The sequence below is a fragment of the Rhinolophus ferrumequinum genome, chromosome 6 (assembly GCF_004115265.2).
Source record: "Rhinolophus ferrumequinum isolate MPI-CBG mRhiFer1 chromosome 6, mRhiFer1_v1.p, whole genome shotgun sequence".
NCBI lineage: Eukaryota > Metazoa > Chordata > Mammalia > Chiroptera > Rhinolophidae > Rhinolophus > Rhinolophus ferrumequinum.
In genome coordinates this window covers 98,940,197-98,955,225 of record NC_046289.1, presented here as the reverse complement: position 1 = coordinate 98,955,225, position 15,029 = coordinate 98,940,197, and the positions used below count along the sequence as shown (strand labels likewise).

General features: G+C 55.4%; 1 protein-coding gene across 1 annotated transcript in view; it reads right to left on the bottom strand.

The window, feature by feature from the left end:
• CCDC33 (coiled-coil domain containing 33) overlaps nucleotides 1-15,029 on the bottom strand; it is a 103,829-nt gene that overhangs the window by 43,536 nt on the left and 45,264 nt on the right. Inside the window, 5 exon segments of the mRNA XM_033108774.1 lie at nucleotides 6,462-6,533; nucleotides 7,461-7,594; nucleotides 8,152-8,281; nucleotides 13,588-13,699; nucleotides 14,884-14,984. Coding sequence (XP_032964665.1) covers nucleotides 6,462-6,533; nucleotides 7,461-7,594; nucleotides 8,152-8,281; nucleotides 13,588-13,699; nucleotides 14,884-14,984 — 549 coding nt within the window.

Sequence of the window (15,029 nt, the reverse complement as noted above, 5' to 3'; positions counted from 1 at the left end):
TCCCTGATGAGTCCACCTCATTTGTCAGCAGCCTGGGTGACCAAGCACTTCCTGCACTGGGTGTAGGCAAGACACAGCCGGGCACTTACACACACTCCTTCACTCAATTTCACTACGTTTCTGGCTGGTAGGGGTCACAACCCCCTCCCATAGATGAGGACCGTGAATCTCAGAGTGGCTCAGATGAAGTGGGAGGTCCAGGAGTGAACACTTTTTAGTGGGCATCACAGCACTGGAAATGTCCTGACCACCTCCACAGAGGAGCTGGAGGCTGGGGTGAGGCTGGAAGTGGCACTGTGAATACGATATGTGATAAAATCCGGGTCCAGAATGATCTCAAGCCCAGAGGACGGGCTGAGACGAAGAAGGTGAAACATCACAGGGAAGAGAAACCCTGCCTAAGTTCAAAATAGAGCAGCAGAAGTTCAAGGTGAAGACGTGCTGCCTGATAATGGCTCATGGGCCAGATTGGACTCACAGGCTCTACACGAACCCCTATAGCCTTGGTAAGTAATAAAATAAAGCAAATGATAGATTTTGGCTACACCAAAGGAGAGAATGTGTTTGGACAAAGGGGGTGATGGCCCTATTCTATCCTCTAATGTTGATCCAGCCCCACAGTTTTGGGGGTACACTGTAAGAGGAATCTTGTCAAGAGGAGACACGCAGGAAGATGAGAAGCAGAAACCAAGTGTGACAAAAAGCAGTCAGGGAAGGAGAGCTGGTCAGGCGGGAGATGACATCATAAGTCTGCAGACATCAGCAGGGCTCATGTGGCCATGGCATCTGCCTTCTCCCGAGCTGGCCTCAGGAATGAAAAGGCGGGGCCAGGGGAGGGACTGGAGAGAGGCAAAAGGGAGACCTTGACATAGGAGCTGACAGAGGCTGGAGAGAGCTTCCTGGGAGGTAATGAGCCCGGCACAAGAAGTTAGCCAATAGTCTATAGAACGCTGTGTGTTAGAGGGAGTGTCAATTCCCTCCCTGAGTGGGGAGAATGGGGGGAACTGTATGAAAACCAAGAGACTGTGGGGGAGCAATATTTATCCCCACGACATGGAACACTACTGGGAAGGGTTCACCATTGTGAGAAGCAGGCAGGAGCCTCCTGTGGTGGGACGGGGAGCCCCACCCCAACGCTGGGTATCTCATCTGTGAGCCAAGGGCCAGGCTGGACCTGGAAAAGAGCAGGCTCTCACCCATGAGTCCCCAGCTTCCTTGGGGTTGGATTGGACCTAGACTCTGAGCAGGTGGGGGAAAGGGTACCTGTGAGCTGGGGAGGGCTAGGCCTGTTCCAGCCACCTGTCACCCGGCCTGGGAGAGTGAGAGGACAGGGGTGGTAGAGTTTGGCGGTAGAAGCAAAGACAGGCAGGGGTATTGCAAGGTTGTGGGAGGGAAAAGCTTCTCTCTCTGGATCCATCATTGTCCTTACGGTGGTTGCTTCAGAGCTGGAGTGTTGGGGGTGGGGATATAACCTTCCATAGGACAGAACCAGCCAATGAGGCTGCTGTGCCATCCTAGACCCTCGGCTTTCCTGGCAGCTGTGCTTGTGAGGAAATGGAGGCAGGCTGGTGTTGGGGCTTCTCTGAGGACCAGCCTATGGCTGTCATGTGTGCCTTTCAGAGAAATTCCTAAAAATGCATCAAAAGCCAGCAGCCTGTCCCCTGCCCTCCCATGCACATTTTCTAAACAGCCACTTGTCCCCACTCTGGGTGGGGCTCCACAGAGAGTTTTGTAACTGGTTTGAATTAAAACACCAGGGCAGCCTTTTGCCTGGCACAGAAGACCCACGCGTCCCTTTCAGTGAGGGGAACAGGGAGGAAGAGGGTCAGACGGACTTGGGAGCTGCTCCTTCCCCCATTCAGCAAGTGCCCCGTCCTCCTTTCCTCAAATGCACCCTCCCTGTGCCTACATCCAAGGAAGCCAGTAGATTTCAAGTCCTGCCAGCATCTCTCAGGGCTGTGGGCTAAGGAGGGGTGGCCACCCATCCGAGAGTCCCTACCTCTGCCTGGTGCTCTGGCACCTGCCTAGGCAAGACTCTGGAGCCCACCCCAGCCCTGCGGGGAAGTGCTGCTGACCCCCCATGTGACCGTGTGGACTTGACCCCCCTCCCGGGAAGCCGGGACCTACACAAGGAGCGCCGACTGTGTGTGCGCCAGGCTCCGGTCTTGGATTGGCCTAGGAGACTGGTCTGTATGGGCCTCACTTCAAAGAGGCTGTCTGCCAGCTGGAGGGCACCCAGGATGCTGCAGTGTCTTGAAACCAGTTCATTAAAAGAGAAGGCTGCTTAGCCTGGAGAAGTGGAGACTCCCAGGGGACCAGATCACACTCTTCAAAGAGAAGAGGCCAACATCAGAGAGGGAGTGGAGGAGACCAAAGGTCTATTCGTGTCTGTGTCTGTGGAGTAGCCACAGGCTCGGGGATTCTTAGAGCCTAGGGATCTCCAAGGTCAAGCCCCACAGAGTGTGCAATAAGGGGACGTTTTCTATGTGTCTGTGTGTAGTTATACGCATACTCATCAACACACACAGTCCAGCTTAGAGGGTCACCGGAAGCAGCAGGTGCCATAGAGAAGTCCCGCCAGAGGAAAAAGCTTCGTTCATCACCAACAGAACCAGCTTCACGCACAATACCGTCAACCAGGAGACCAGCCTTTCTGCCATTCACTGAGGCTGCAGGCTTTGTTGGCTAGTCTGCCTGCCAGCATGCTCGTCGCCTGACCATGTGCCAGAGTCTCCAGAACCGGCACAGGAAGCTTGCACTGTAGCCCCAGAGGGCAGAGCCAGGAGCCTGGGGCAGAGGGAGGGCTCTGGGAGGCAGAGCGGGCTCAATGTCAGGTGAGTGTTTCTGTCACTTGTAGCCACTGCGGCATGGGATGTGTTGCTTCTAGAGGTGGCGAGCTCCCTCTCATGGCAGAGCACGAGGAGAGGCTGAACGCCCATAGTGGATATCGTCAAGGAGAGTCCTACCCAGGGTGGGCTGCTGAGACCCCGCTGGGGTCTCCAGCGGTTTGGGAATGCCACAGCACTCTTGTTCCTAGAGCGCTGCGTGATGTGGAAGCAGTGGGCATGGCGAGCCTGTTCCCCAAAGTGTCAATTAACCAGGACGGCCTGTCTGTGGAGCTTCACCGGAAACGAGGCTGTCTTCAAGTGGGAGGGACCCACATAGGGCACGTGTATCATTTTTCTGGAGGTATTTCCTCTCTGTAGCACATCTGACTATGAGCGAGAAGCTGCCCCTGAGACGGAACTGTTAGCCACACAGATGAGGGGTCCCCAAGGGCCCATCATCGCACCCCTGCAGCTGGAGTGTCCACAGGACACTCTAAGGCCTCCAGACTGTGGCTCATAGAGCTTTGAACAGCGTTTGATTTAAATGATGGAAAAACTGATGGTTGTGGTCCCACAGGCTGGACTGCAAGGATGAAGGCCAGGTACTTTCCACCATGAACTTGCAGGCGATACCTTAGGTGGAACAATAAGATGGAAGGAAGCTGGTCTTTTTGTCACAGCAAAATCCACAGAGCCTGTCTGAGCGCTCTGTCATGTCACCTTGTTTGGTTTCATCAGGCCTCTTCTCAGAAGCTGACATCTGCTGATGAACTGATTGCTCATTGTCTGGTCCATACTCCTTGCTCTCTAAGAATGCAAGCTTTATGAAGGCAGGGCCTTTTTCTCGTCTTCTTCAACGTAAGATCCCTGAAACCAGGACGTATCTGCTACAAAGCAGGCGCTTAGCAACTGTTTGCAGTTGCATGGAGAACACTGGTGGTAGGCCTGTGAAGGTGAGGGTGAGGCACAGAGCTGGGTACGGGTCTTCACACGGAGCTGCAATACTATGTGGCCTGTTCCTTAGTTCCCAACACTGGGTCTCCAATCCAGCGGGAGGAGGGCACCAAAAGTGTTCAGACGCTAGCAGAGAGCCATGTCCAAGCCTGATGAGGGTGAATTCAAGGCAGATGGGTTCCATGGCTGCTGGTCCCCCCCCACCCCGTCCTCATTGCAGTCCACAAGGGCAACCCAAATTCTAGTCCTCGTTAAATATATGCAGAGTGAAAGAATGAATGGATGGGTGCTATGGGTGCAAGAACCTTACGCCAAACCTTCCACCTACTCTAGCACTTCACCCCTAGGCTCCTAGATTGGACTTCAAGATTCTAGAATCAAAGTGAGTTGGAACCAATTCTCAGATAGGTTCACCAATAAATCGGTTAGCCACAAAGAGATTTAGCTTCTGTGTGTGCCAACGTGGGCGTGAAAACATTTGTGCATGAGTTTGCATGTGTGCGGGAGCCTGTATATATACATTAGGTGTGTGTACTGTTGCAAAGGGGTGTGTGTGCATGTGTGTTTGTGTACGTTAGTGCACATGTGACTGTCCACGTGTGGGTATTCAGATGGCATTGTGTGAGGCAGTGTGTATGTGTAGAGCTGTGTGTATGAATTCTTGGCTGCAGAATCTGAATTTCCTCTAGTAATATTTTCCTGGTACACACCCAATCTCGGTCCTCTTTCTTTTTCTTTCTTCTCAGAAATCCATTACTGAGAGGTTTTTACCCGCCTCCAGGGGGAGGGGATTGGGGGAAGGGGAAGCTAAAATCACAAGGCCCAGATCAAAACACTCAGCAGCTCAATGAATTCACAGCGTTTTCCCGCATGGCTTGGAGGGATAATTTAGTGAGGTCGCCAGCTGGAAGGAAAGGGATTAATTCTGCACTTAGCACAGCTCGTGTGAATAATTCATCACTGAGACCTTTGTGCCCAGCCCCTGGGCAACTGGGAAATTGTCCTGCCCACCTGCCTGTTGCCTGCCTGGGTCCCCCAGTGCCCTGACCAGGGCACTTGATGCTCTTCTCAGTCCTCAGAACACATGTGTTCCAGTGAAGGGGCAGGAGCAAAGGGAGGTAAGGAAGGAAGGAGCGGACAGCGGCCTGGCCGACTCTAGGTCCTGAGAAGAGGGCGTAAAGCGTCGAGTTCAATCTGGGACATTTTTCTCCAGCGACTTTCCTTTCCTTTTGGGGGGTATTTTGCTGCTTCTGTGTCCTCTCTTCTCAGTACCTTCTTGGTCCTTTACCTGGTTTGGTGGTGGGGAGATGTCAGGTTGTTATCTAACAAACTCTCTCACTAGGAATTAGAGGAAGCTCTACAAGGCAATGCAGGATGTCACACAGCGGGGCGCGCTACTGGGAAGTCTCTTGTGGGGAGACACTGGCTGACTGACACCTTCCCAGATAGACACCTCTTCCCCACACCATGGGATTCCCTGTGTTCTTCATGCGTAAGGTCACAGGGCCACGTATTACCCCAGAACTATGGTTAGTTTTCCTGGCAGAAGAAGCTGGAAGGAGTGAGCTGCCCTGCTCACCAGCCTGCCATCACTTCTTGGACTCATGGTCCTAAACTGCCTGCATCCCAGCTTCACGCCTCCTGTCCCAGCACCACAAGAAGACACTGGAAAAACTCCTGGTGCCTGCCAGGTGTGCTGGGGCCAAATGACCAGGGTCCAGTCTGGACTAGAGCCCAGGTATAGCTGGCTGTAAGAAGAGACCCCATCCATCAGGCAGGGCTCTGGTATCTTTCCACTGGGATCAACCCAGCTGTGGCAGGCAGCATTCCAACAATGCGCCCCCAAGAGCCCACACCCGAATCCCTGGAACCTGTGGGCATGCTGAGCTGTCACTCCTGTGCTTGTCATACGGCACAGTGGACCTTAGGATGGGGACATATCAGAGTGGGTCTGACCTAATCACACAAGACCTTTAAAAGCAGAGTGTTTTCTCTGGCTGCTGACAGAGGAGGAAGTCAGAGTTTGGAAGTGCAAGGGGGATGTGATGTGCCTGTGGCTTGAAGGTGGGAGAGGCCATTGTGAGAAGGAAGGTGGGAACCTTCAGGAGCTGAGAGGGGCCCCGGCCAGGAAACAGCGACCTCAGGCCTACAACTACCGGGAACTGGATTCTGATGGCAACCTAAATGAGCCTGGAAGCTCACTCTTCCTAGACCTTCCAGAAAGGAATGCGGCCCTGCCGACACCCGGATTTCAGCCATGCTCTGTAGGACTGCATTGCCTACTGGTTTGAGCTCATAAATCGGTGTTGTTTTAGCTGCTAAGTTTGCAGTAGTTTGCTATGCAGCCACAGAAGCTGATTGCCTAGTTCACCCTCGTAGAACCTCAATCGCAGTGAGCCAGGCTTGGCATGGGCCAGGTTAGAGGTTCACTCCCAGGTCTGGGTGGCCCTCTGCTCCAACTCTGCTCTTTCTAATCTCAGCTCTCTCTTTCTGGTTTCCTGGAGCCTCAAGTCACCCTCAGACATTTCCATGCAAAGCAGCAGTTCCCTCCTCCCAGAAGCTCCTGAGCCCAGCCCTGAATAGGGCCGGCAACTGTGAAGGAGGTTGGAAGCCACTGAGGGTCTACAGGAGGGGGCACATGGTTGCAGGTCCTGACTTTCCCCTGATCTGCAGCCTTACCTCAGAGGAAAGCAGCTGAAAGGAGAGATCCACCGTGGGGGCCACACGATTCATGGTTTTCAGCTTGGTGTCCTGGGGAGAGAAGAAGGGAGCAGACCATGGTGTCCTGGGCAGCTTCTGCTCTGCCCCGCCCACTGTCCTGGATTCCCCGAAAGGTGCCTGCTGAGGGCTGTGCCCCTAGAGCGGGAGGGAGGCGGGCACTGCTCTGCTGTTGCTCAGCCTCACCACCTCTGCACCGCCCTTCCCACCTGCAGTGGAGGTGACTGTCACCTCCAGACTCGCCTCCTGCAAAGTGGGGAAGTGCCCATTTGCTGAGGTCTATTCGGACCGGACCGTATGGCCAGAAGTGGTGTTTAGGGAAAAGGTGGCATAGAAATAGACAATGATGATACTATATTAATTCTCATTGAGAACTTACTGTGTCCTAAGTGCTTTACAGGTATTTATCCCCCAAATCTCACAGCAACCCTATGAGAAAAGTACTATAACTATGAACCCAGTTCATAGACAAGGAAGCTGAGGCACTGAGACTTTACATAATTTTCCCATGGTCATGTAAGCTGGTAAGTGGTAGAACCAGAATTTGAACCCAGAGAGTCTGGCTCTGGAGCCCGGGCTCTTGACTCTTGTTAAACATAGAGATGGTGCACAACCATGTGCCCATTTTAGAGATGGGTGCTCTGAGGTTCAGAGAGGTCCAGTAACTTGCCCCAGCTTCTACAGCGAGGACTAGGGCAAGTGAGAAATTAAATTAAGGTCTGGCTGACTAAAGGCCTGAGCTCTTGCTTCTATCCCAGGAGGCCTCCCGGCGCCTCTCCCCAGGTTGGTCTGGGGCAAGGCTGACTTTCGGTGTTGGGGGAACTCCTCACCCCCGACAGTGGTCAGCTTCCATGGTGGGGGGCCCTGCTGGAAGCTGCTGGAGAAGCCACACGCACCTGTGTTGGTGAGGAGCAGTGGGACCTGGTGGGCCTGCCAGGGGCCCGGCCCGGGGGGACTCACGGTGATAGGGAGCCTCTCCACGCGCAGCCCATCCAGGCCTTTCCCCGTCAGCATCTGGCGGTACAGGCGGCTCTTCAGTGGCAACACGGAGATGCCCAGGGGCTTGCGGAGGGCCCCCAACTCGCTGCCTTTCACTGTGGGGGAAGGAGCGCTGAGGCTCCCAGCAAAGCCGCCACCAGGCCTCTCAGATCCCAGCAGCCGAGGCCCAGCGGCCCATCCTCGGTCCTCAGCACCGAGCCCTCCCTCCCTCCCCACCCACCTGTCCCTGTGCCTCGCTCTTTGCTGGCACACGTATCCTCCTTGTTCTCCTCTCGTCAGGGCTTGCCGAGTTCAAGGGCAGCTCTAACCACACTCCCGTTCTGGGTTTCTGCATGGATGTCCCTTGTCCCTTCAGCCTTAGAGTGTGGATCTGAGACTGCGTCAGCTCGTCTCTGCCTCCTGTCCGCTCCCAGGCTGTGAGTCCTGGGGGCCCCACCCGGAGCAATAAAAGCACATGGATCCAGTACGGAAACAGGGCTGCCATGTGGGCAAGGAGGGCAGCCTGGTGCCCCCCACCTGTCTGTATACACTGGGAGATGGTCCTGGAACCAGACCCCTTACCCATCCCCGCGGGGCAGAGACAGCTGGCCTGAACACGCTTATATGCGTGTCCTGGTGCATGGCTGCCCTGGCCTGGCACCAGGAGACCTACTCGAAGTCGAGGCGTAGTACTCCAGCACCAGCGCCGTGTCATCTGAGAAGCTGGTGGCTCCATCTCGGCCTTGGAAGAGGAAGGACTGATTCCACAGGGGCAGCTCCGGGGGTCCCCCAGGCTTGGACAGCTGGAAGGAGAAGGTGAGAGTAGGTGGCGGGGCCACAGTTTCTCCCAAAACAAGCGATGTCTGGACATTTGGTTATGTGTATGTCTATATATGTCACAAATGTTTGTCCTAATTATAAAAGCAACACACAATGAATAAATTTGGGAAATACAGAAAAGTAGAAAGATGGAAAAAAAAACCCTTAAATTCCTATACTAAAGACAATTGTTCATAAGACAGTATGGTTCTTTCTAGTTCTTTCCTATGCCTATTTTGCATATAATTGTCCTAACATCCTTCCTCTTTCATTTACCATGAAAACCCAAGCGTATGCATAGTGAGAAGTAACACTTGTTACTGAGAATTTCAGTAGCTGGATAGTCTACCATGTACAAGTGCCCTGGTTTCTGCCTTCCTATTTTTTTCTATAACAGCACGGCATTGAACGTTCTTTGACACATATCTCTGTACCTCAGATGATTTCCTTAGTACCCAAATGGAAATGCTGAGTTGAAGGAAACACATATTTTAAGGCACTGGATGCACCATGAGTAGACTGTTTTCCTAAACAGCTGCACCAGCGTCCACCCGCGGCTGGTGGGGTCATGGATGCCAAATTAGACATGACCTCTACCCTAGTCCCCAGCCCCTCTCTGCCCCACACAGGTTCCCCAGCCCCTCGCAGAGGCCATGACAGGTCTTCCGCAGGCAGCAGGGGACTTGATGGCACGCTATGCCAGTAGCTGGAGCACCACATGGGTACTATTTAAACAATGAAACAAGACAGCATTGGCTATAGCCCTCACCTAAGGGGCTATATGAGACATTCCGTGGGTGGTCAGAAAAGCCATCCTATAGGAAAATGGACCAAAGGAAGGCTCTGAAGGAAGAGCCTTGGCAGGGTAAGAAAGGGAGGGAGGTCTTCTGGGTGGGAAACAGTCCAAGCACAGATGTAGAAGTGGCACCAAGCATGGCACGGGCAGAGAATGCCTGGGACAAGAGGGACCCCAGATGGCAGTCCCTCTGCAAAGGCAGGGAGGCAGGGGGTGGAACATGGAGCATCAGTCTGTAACCCCAGCAGGCCGTCCTGCACATCCCAGCACAGGGAGGGGCGTGGGGTCATTGGCGCAGGCTCTGTGAGCGGCTGCCTTGCCTCTGCTCCCAGCCAGGGGCTGTCAGCAACTGTGGCAGCCACTCGCACCCCCAACTCCCCTGTGGGAATCAGTCATCACTTGAAAGGTCAGCACAAATGCACCACTGGCTCCAGGAGCTATCAATGCAGGATCTTGACAAATCAGTATGGGGCCACTCCCCCCCCTCCCCCCGCGGTGGCAGGGTCCTGAAGCCTGTCACACTAATGTGCCTGCTCTGGCTCCCTGAGGCTCAGCTGTGTCTGCCCCTGTCCCTACCCCTGGAGACACAGGATGCAGTCACTTGGGGGCCTGAACACAGGGACAGTGACTGGGGTAGGGGGAGCGCCCCTGAGAGCAGGCTGTGGTGGCAGCTCAGGGACAGCCACTTGGCCATCAGGTCAGGCCAGAGAAGCTGGTCTGGGTTCAGTGGCGCTTGGGAGTGACCCTTCAGGATCGATGCACACACCATGCCCATCCCAGAGCCACCCCATTCTCCTGGGTGCCAGAAGGGCATCCACATAGCCTGGGCCAACTGCCAGGCCCTGGGGATCTCAAGGACCTGTGTCTCAGTCTGCTGCTGCCCCGTCCCTTGCTCCCACCCTGAGAGGGGTATTTAATGAATGCCGGCTGTCCTCTCTAGGATCTATTCATGTGTCTCACTGACGTCTCCAAGAAATGGTGTCTACCTGCCCAGTACGGATAGCTCCTTCCCTGGACGGTCTCCCAGGATGAGTCCCCAGAAAAGATCCCTTCAGACCTAGGATTGGAGAGGCAGGGTCTCTTGTGTGTGTGTGGTGGGCACAGGGAATGGAGCAAGGCATCAAGGGAGGACTCGAGGTTAAACCACCTTCAGAGTCTGATGCCACGGCCCTGGTGAAGGTGCTCGATGGCAGGTGTATGTGGGGTGGGGCAGGGTGAGGGGGATGCCATGGCCCACAGATGCTAATAGAGACGGCCATGGACTTGTGGAATTACGGAATGAGATTAACCTTCAGCTGTGATCTTCAGCAAAGCCATTAACCCCCAGCCACTGAGGCAGACCTGCCTTCCCTGGGGACAGTCTTGATTACATGGCCCATAGGCCCTCCTTCCCTTTCCTGGGGCCCATCACACCTACACCCACACCCACGGCTGCCTGCTCTGCCCAGGTGTGTGGCTGCCATCCTGGAAAGAGTAGCTGCCAATAGCTCATGCTGGGTGGGGCATGGAGGGGCTGCAATGCCTTGGCTCGGGGCCCGGTCTGCCTCCGCCTTGCTGTGTGACCTTCGGCAAGTCCCTTCCCCTCTCTGGAACCTGGTGGTGTTCACTGTCCAATGTCTGATACTCCATGCCTTGAAAGACTGTTGTGAAGGTTGAAGGAGATAATAGATATTTTGCTGTGAAATTGAACTCTGCAAATATTGACTGGAGGTTTCTCCAGGCAAGATGCCTCAGGGGTGCTACAGGGCATATGGGGGAGCTTGAGCCAGAGCCTGCTCCCCTCTGGAGCTCATCGTCTTCCAAGGGGATAGGACACACACACACACACACACCCCCTAAGATCCATGAGACGCCTAAGCAAGTTGTGGGAGCTAGGATGTCACAGGAGAAAGCTCTGACTTCTGACCGGGGGCAGGGAGGACCTCAGACTGTGTGGTAGGTTAAGTAGGAGAAAGGCTGTCCCAGTCTGAGAGCAAGCAGAGGCAAAGACTCACTGGGAGGAGAGAGGGGACAGCATAGCTGGTACACAGAATAGCCAGTCACCCAGTGGGGCTAGAGAATGCCTGTGAGAACTGGAACCGCAAGCCAGGAGGCTGGAGAGAATGAGTCCTGTGTACCTGGCTGAGAGTGAGGGCTTTGTTCTGTCAGGGACAGGGACAGGGGACCAGGAGAAGGGCAGAGCCCTGGGTAGAGGGTCGCTGTGGCTGCCTCTCACCACTAATGGGAGGGGCCCGAGTGGAGGCTGCAGCAATGGTCCAGGCAGGAGAAGACCCGACCAGCACTGGGGCGGGGTCGGTGGGTTGGAAAGAGGCCCCATGGGAGCTTGGGTACAAATTGGCCAAGACAGGAGACATGCTGGTCGTCGACACCTTTTCTCACCACTGCCGGTTTCATTGGCCCCAGGTCTGCCTCAGCTCTGGAGGAGGCCAGGCTAACAGGAGCAGCCCGTTGGCAATGCCCCGCCTGCTTCAAAGGTGTGGGGTTCAGGGTGGGTGGAAATACTAAGGCTCACACTGTGCTGGGTCCAGCAGGCTGGGTCCCGCCGACCGATCCCCTAACGCGTCAGAGCTCAGGTTCTGCATCACCACCGGGCTCTACGAGGGGCAGCTCTGAAAGGGGCAGAATCCATGGAGCTTCCACCCTGGGCTCGGTTGCTTTGCACGGGTGAGCCCTGTAGATTCTCCTAACAGCCCAGCTGGTAGGAATCAGTAGGTCTGGAGAAACTGAGCAGCTTGCCACAGGTCACCCAGTTAGTCAGTCACAGAGCTGCGGTCACACCCAGGCCTGCCAGCCTTAAACCCCTGCCACAGTGCTTTGGCATGGTGGGCACTGGTGAGAAATCACAGCACTCCAAGATATCAGAGAAGCAGGTCCTAGAATTACCTAGTCCAATCCCCACCCCCAACTATAGCGATGAGGGGACTGAAGTTCAGAGCGGGGGTGGGGCAGGGGTCTGTGTGAGCTCTGAGCCCAGGCTTCTGACTGGTGCCCCTTCCAGGTGGGGCTCTGCCCACCTCCCCTCCACCTTGTACCACAGAAGCCTGGCCCTGCCCCTCACTGATGGCACCTGGGCACCTCTGTGCTGGCTGCCAGTGGGCTCTCAACTCGTCCCAACTGCCATGGTGCCAAGTGACTTTCAACAAGTGTCCTGCCATCGCTGGATCTCTGGCCTTGAGTCCCACACATGCAAGAGGGTCTGAGGGCAAGCCTCTGTGGGGAGGGGCACCCCACCCCCACACTAGTTAGGCAGTAAAGGAGCCAGAGAGGCCTGGGGGTGGGGAGGGGCTCGTTCATTAAAGCAGCCAGCGCCTCCGGTCCCTCGGGACTGCCTGCTGATTGGTTCATAATTTTCTGGGCAAATGCAGGGCCATGTGTAAGATGACTCTGGGGAAATCAGGGCAAGGATGGGTTTGGGTTTGAAGCCTCTGTCCCCAGGGCTCCCCGTCGTCCCACCCCTCCCTGCGACCATCACTCTTGTCCGGGTCTGAACCTTCTTCAAAAGTCTTTGCCTTTAAATGAAGGTTGGGGCTCCAAAGGGGTGCCGCCTTCTATATTTACCATGTCAGACATGAACAGTGGTGGTCAGACAACAAGAAGGACTCCCAGGCGCCCCGTCTCCTTTAAGGCCCCTAGGAATGCCGGGACCATCACTCGGCAAGCTGGCACTGAAGTGCAGACTGTGGGAAAAGATGAGCAAGCCACTCACAGGGACCCGGCCACAGTCTGCACCCCTCCCCCACACACTCAGGCACACTGGCCCCTCGGCGGCCCGGAGGGCATCCCCACCGTCACACCTGTACAAACCCTCCCCTACTTTTTCGTGGGGCCCAGGTGGTGTGGGCAAGGAGGGCAGGGAGGGCAGAGGATGGACGAGGGAGAGACTAGAAACCTGTCCTCGCCAGTCCTGTGCCTGGATGCCCGCCCTAATTACCTTCACGTTCCTCTCTCCTCTGATTAAAAACATTGTTGTGTGTGTGGTAAAATACACATAACATAAAATGTACTGTTTTAACCGTTTTTAAGTGTACAATTTGGTAGCATGAAGTACATTCCCAATGTGTGTGACCATCACCACCATCGAGTTCAACACCCCAGGCAGAAACTCTGCCTATTAAGTAACAGCTCCCCTCCCCCAGCCCCTGGCAGCCGCCGGTCTTCTTTCTGTCTTTCTGATTGCCTGTTCTTGGTACCACATATAAGTAGAATCATACACCATTTGTCCATTTCTGTCTTCTCTCCTCTGATTTTTATAGCTCTGACGGTCCCTCCTACTCATTAGATTATACACGACCTTGTGTTGACCTTGAACTTGTCATGTGTGACTTCACCAGAGCTCCGCATGGGCAGCTTTCCCCAGCACCGACTCACCGCCCTGGGTCCGCGGAGGGATGCAGTGAACTTTTTCTCAATAGTCAGGTGACCGGTGACTGGCTGGGCGGGTCAATTATGAGAAGTGTGAAGCAGTGAGAGACGGCAGGAGGGAAGGAGCCGTACCTGAGGGCACCCGTGCTGGCTGGCCCGAGGTACATCAAAGTTCATCATGGAGGGGGCAGGGAAGGAGAGTGGGGTGATGGGTAGCCCCAGGGAGTCCGGGTCACGGTTCATCCTGGGGAGGAAAGGAGACAGGGCTCAGGACGCGAGTGTTTGGGTGGCCAGCACTCAACACTGTGTCCAAGCCTGGGAGCCAAGGGCTCCCAAGGGGACTCTGGATTAATACGAAGGAGGAGAGTGCAGTGACCCTACTAGTTCAGGCCTGGACGAGGGAATGGACCTGGGTCCTTCTGATCACTAACCAGAGCTTTGGGAAAGCTCCTCTTGGTCAGGAGATTGGCTGCAGCTCCCAGGTGCCCTTCCCCACAACTCACTGTGGCCTTGGCCACATTCCAATGCCTCAGCTGCCCCGTCTTGCATTCTTGCCTCACCTTTGGAAGACCTTGCCAGAAGGACCCACTTTCATGGTGGGAATCCCCGTCTAGGCTTTGGGGGCATGGAAGCTGCAGGAATGGGATTCAGGGTGTATGTGTGTATGTGTGTGTGCACACGTGTGTGTGTGCGTGTGTGAGTGTGCGTGTGTGTGTTTGTGTGCGTGCACATGTGCCCTGAGCTCCTAGGAAGGCTGAGAGCAAGCACATCAGAAAGAAGATCAGCAATCTTCTTTCCTCCAACCAGCAAGGGGGGCTCATAGGTCATCAGACAGGTGAATCAAGGGGTCCTCCGGGCCATCAGAGTCAGTGGAGGTGACAGAGGCAGACAGCTGAGCCCAGGAGATGGTGCCGTCACAGGGGGCACATGTTCAGTGTGGGGAACCCCCCACACTGCAGCCTCCAGGGTCTGAACTAGCCTGAATCCCCTCCTGAGGACTGTGAATCCACCAACCCTAAAAAGAGGTCTGGGGGTGCTGGGGCCAGGGAGACCTCTAGGAGGGCAAGGGAAGGGACCCCCGAGGCAAGGCTCAAGGTCATAAAGTTCTGAGATGGCCCTTAGGCTGCCTCCTTTGGGGACAACCACCGACTGGTGAACTCGAGTGGGAGGGGTACTGTGGGTGTGGTGGGTGTGAGATGGGGAGGTCGGGTAGGAGGGCCGAGGATCCCCTCCCCTCCTCCACACACTGGCCCCCCCAGCCTGCTCTCAGGAGGGGTCTGAGCTGCCCCTTTCCAGGGGTTGTGGGCAGCTTGTGGGGACCTCAGTCCCACAGGGGAGGCTGAAGGGCCTTGTGGGGAGGGCAGGTGTCTAGCCTCACCCCCTCCGTCCTCTGCCCCCCCCCTCCCACCTTGCCCACACCACCTGGGCCGCGCTCACCTAAACTCCTTGTAGCTGGGAACCACTCTGGCAATGACCACCATGGGGCTGGGGCTGTTGACCAGGGGATCGTTGACTCCCCGGAGAAAGACCTGGGGGAGAGAGAAGGCAAGTGAGTCCCGAGTGGCTTTGGGCGC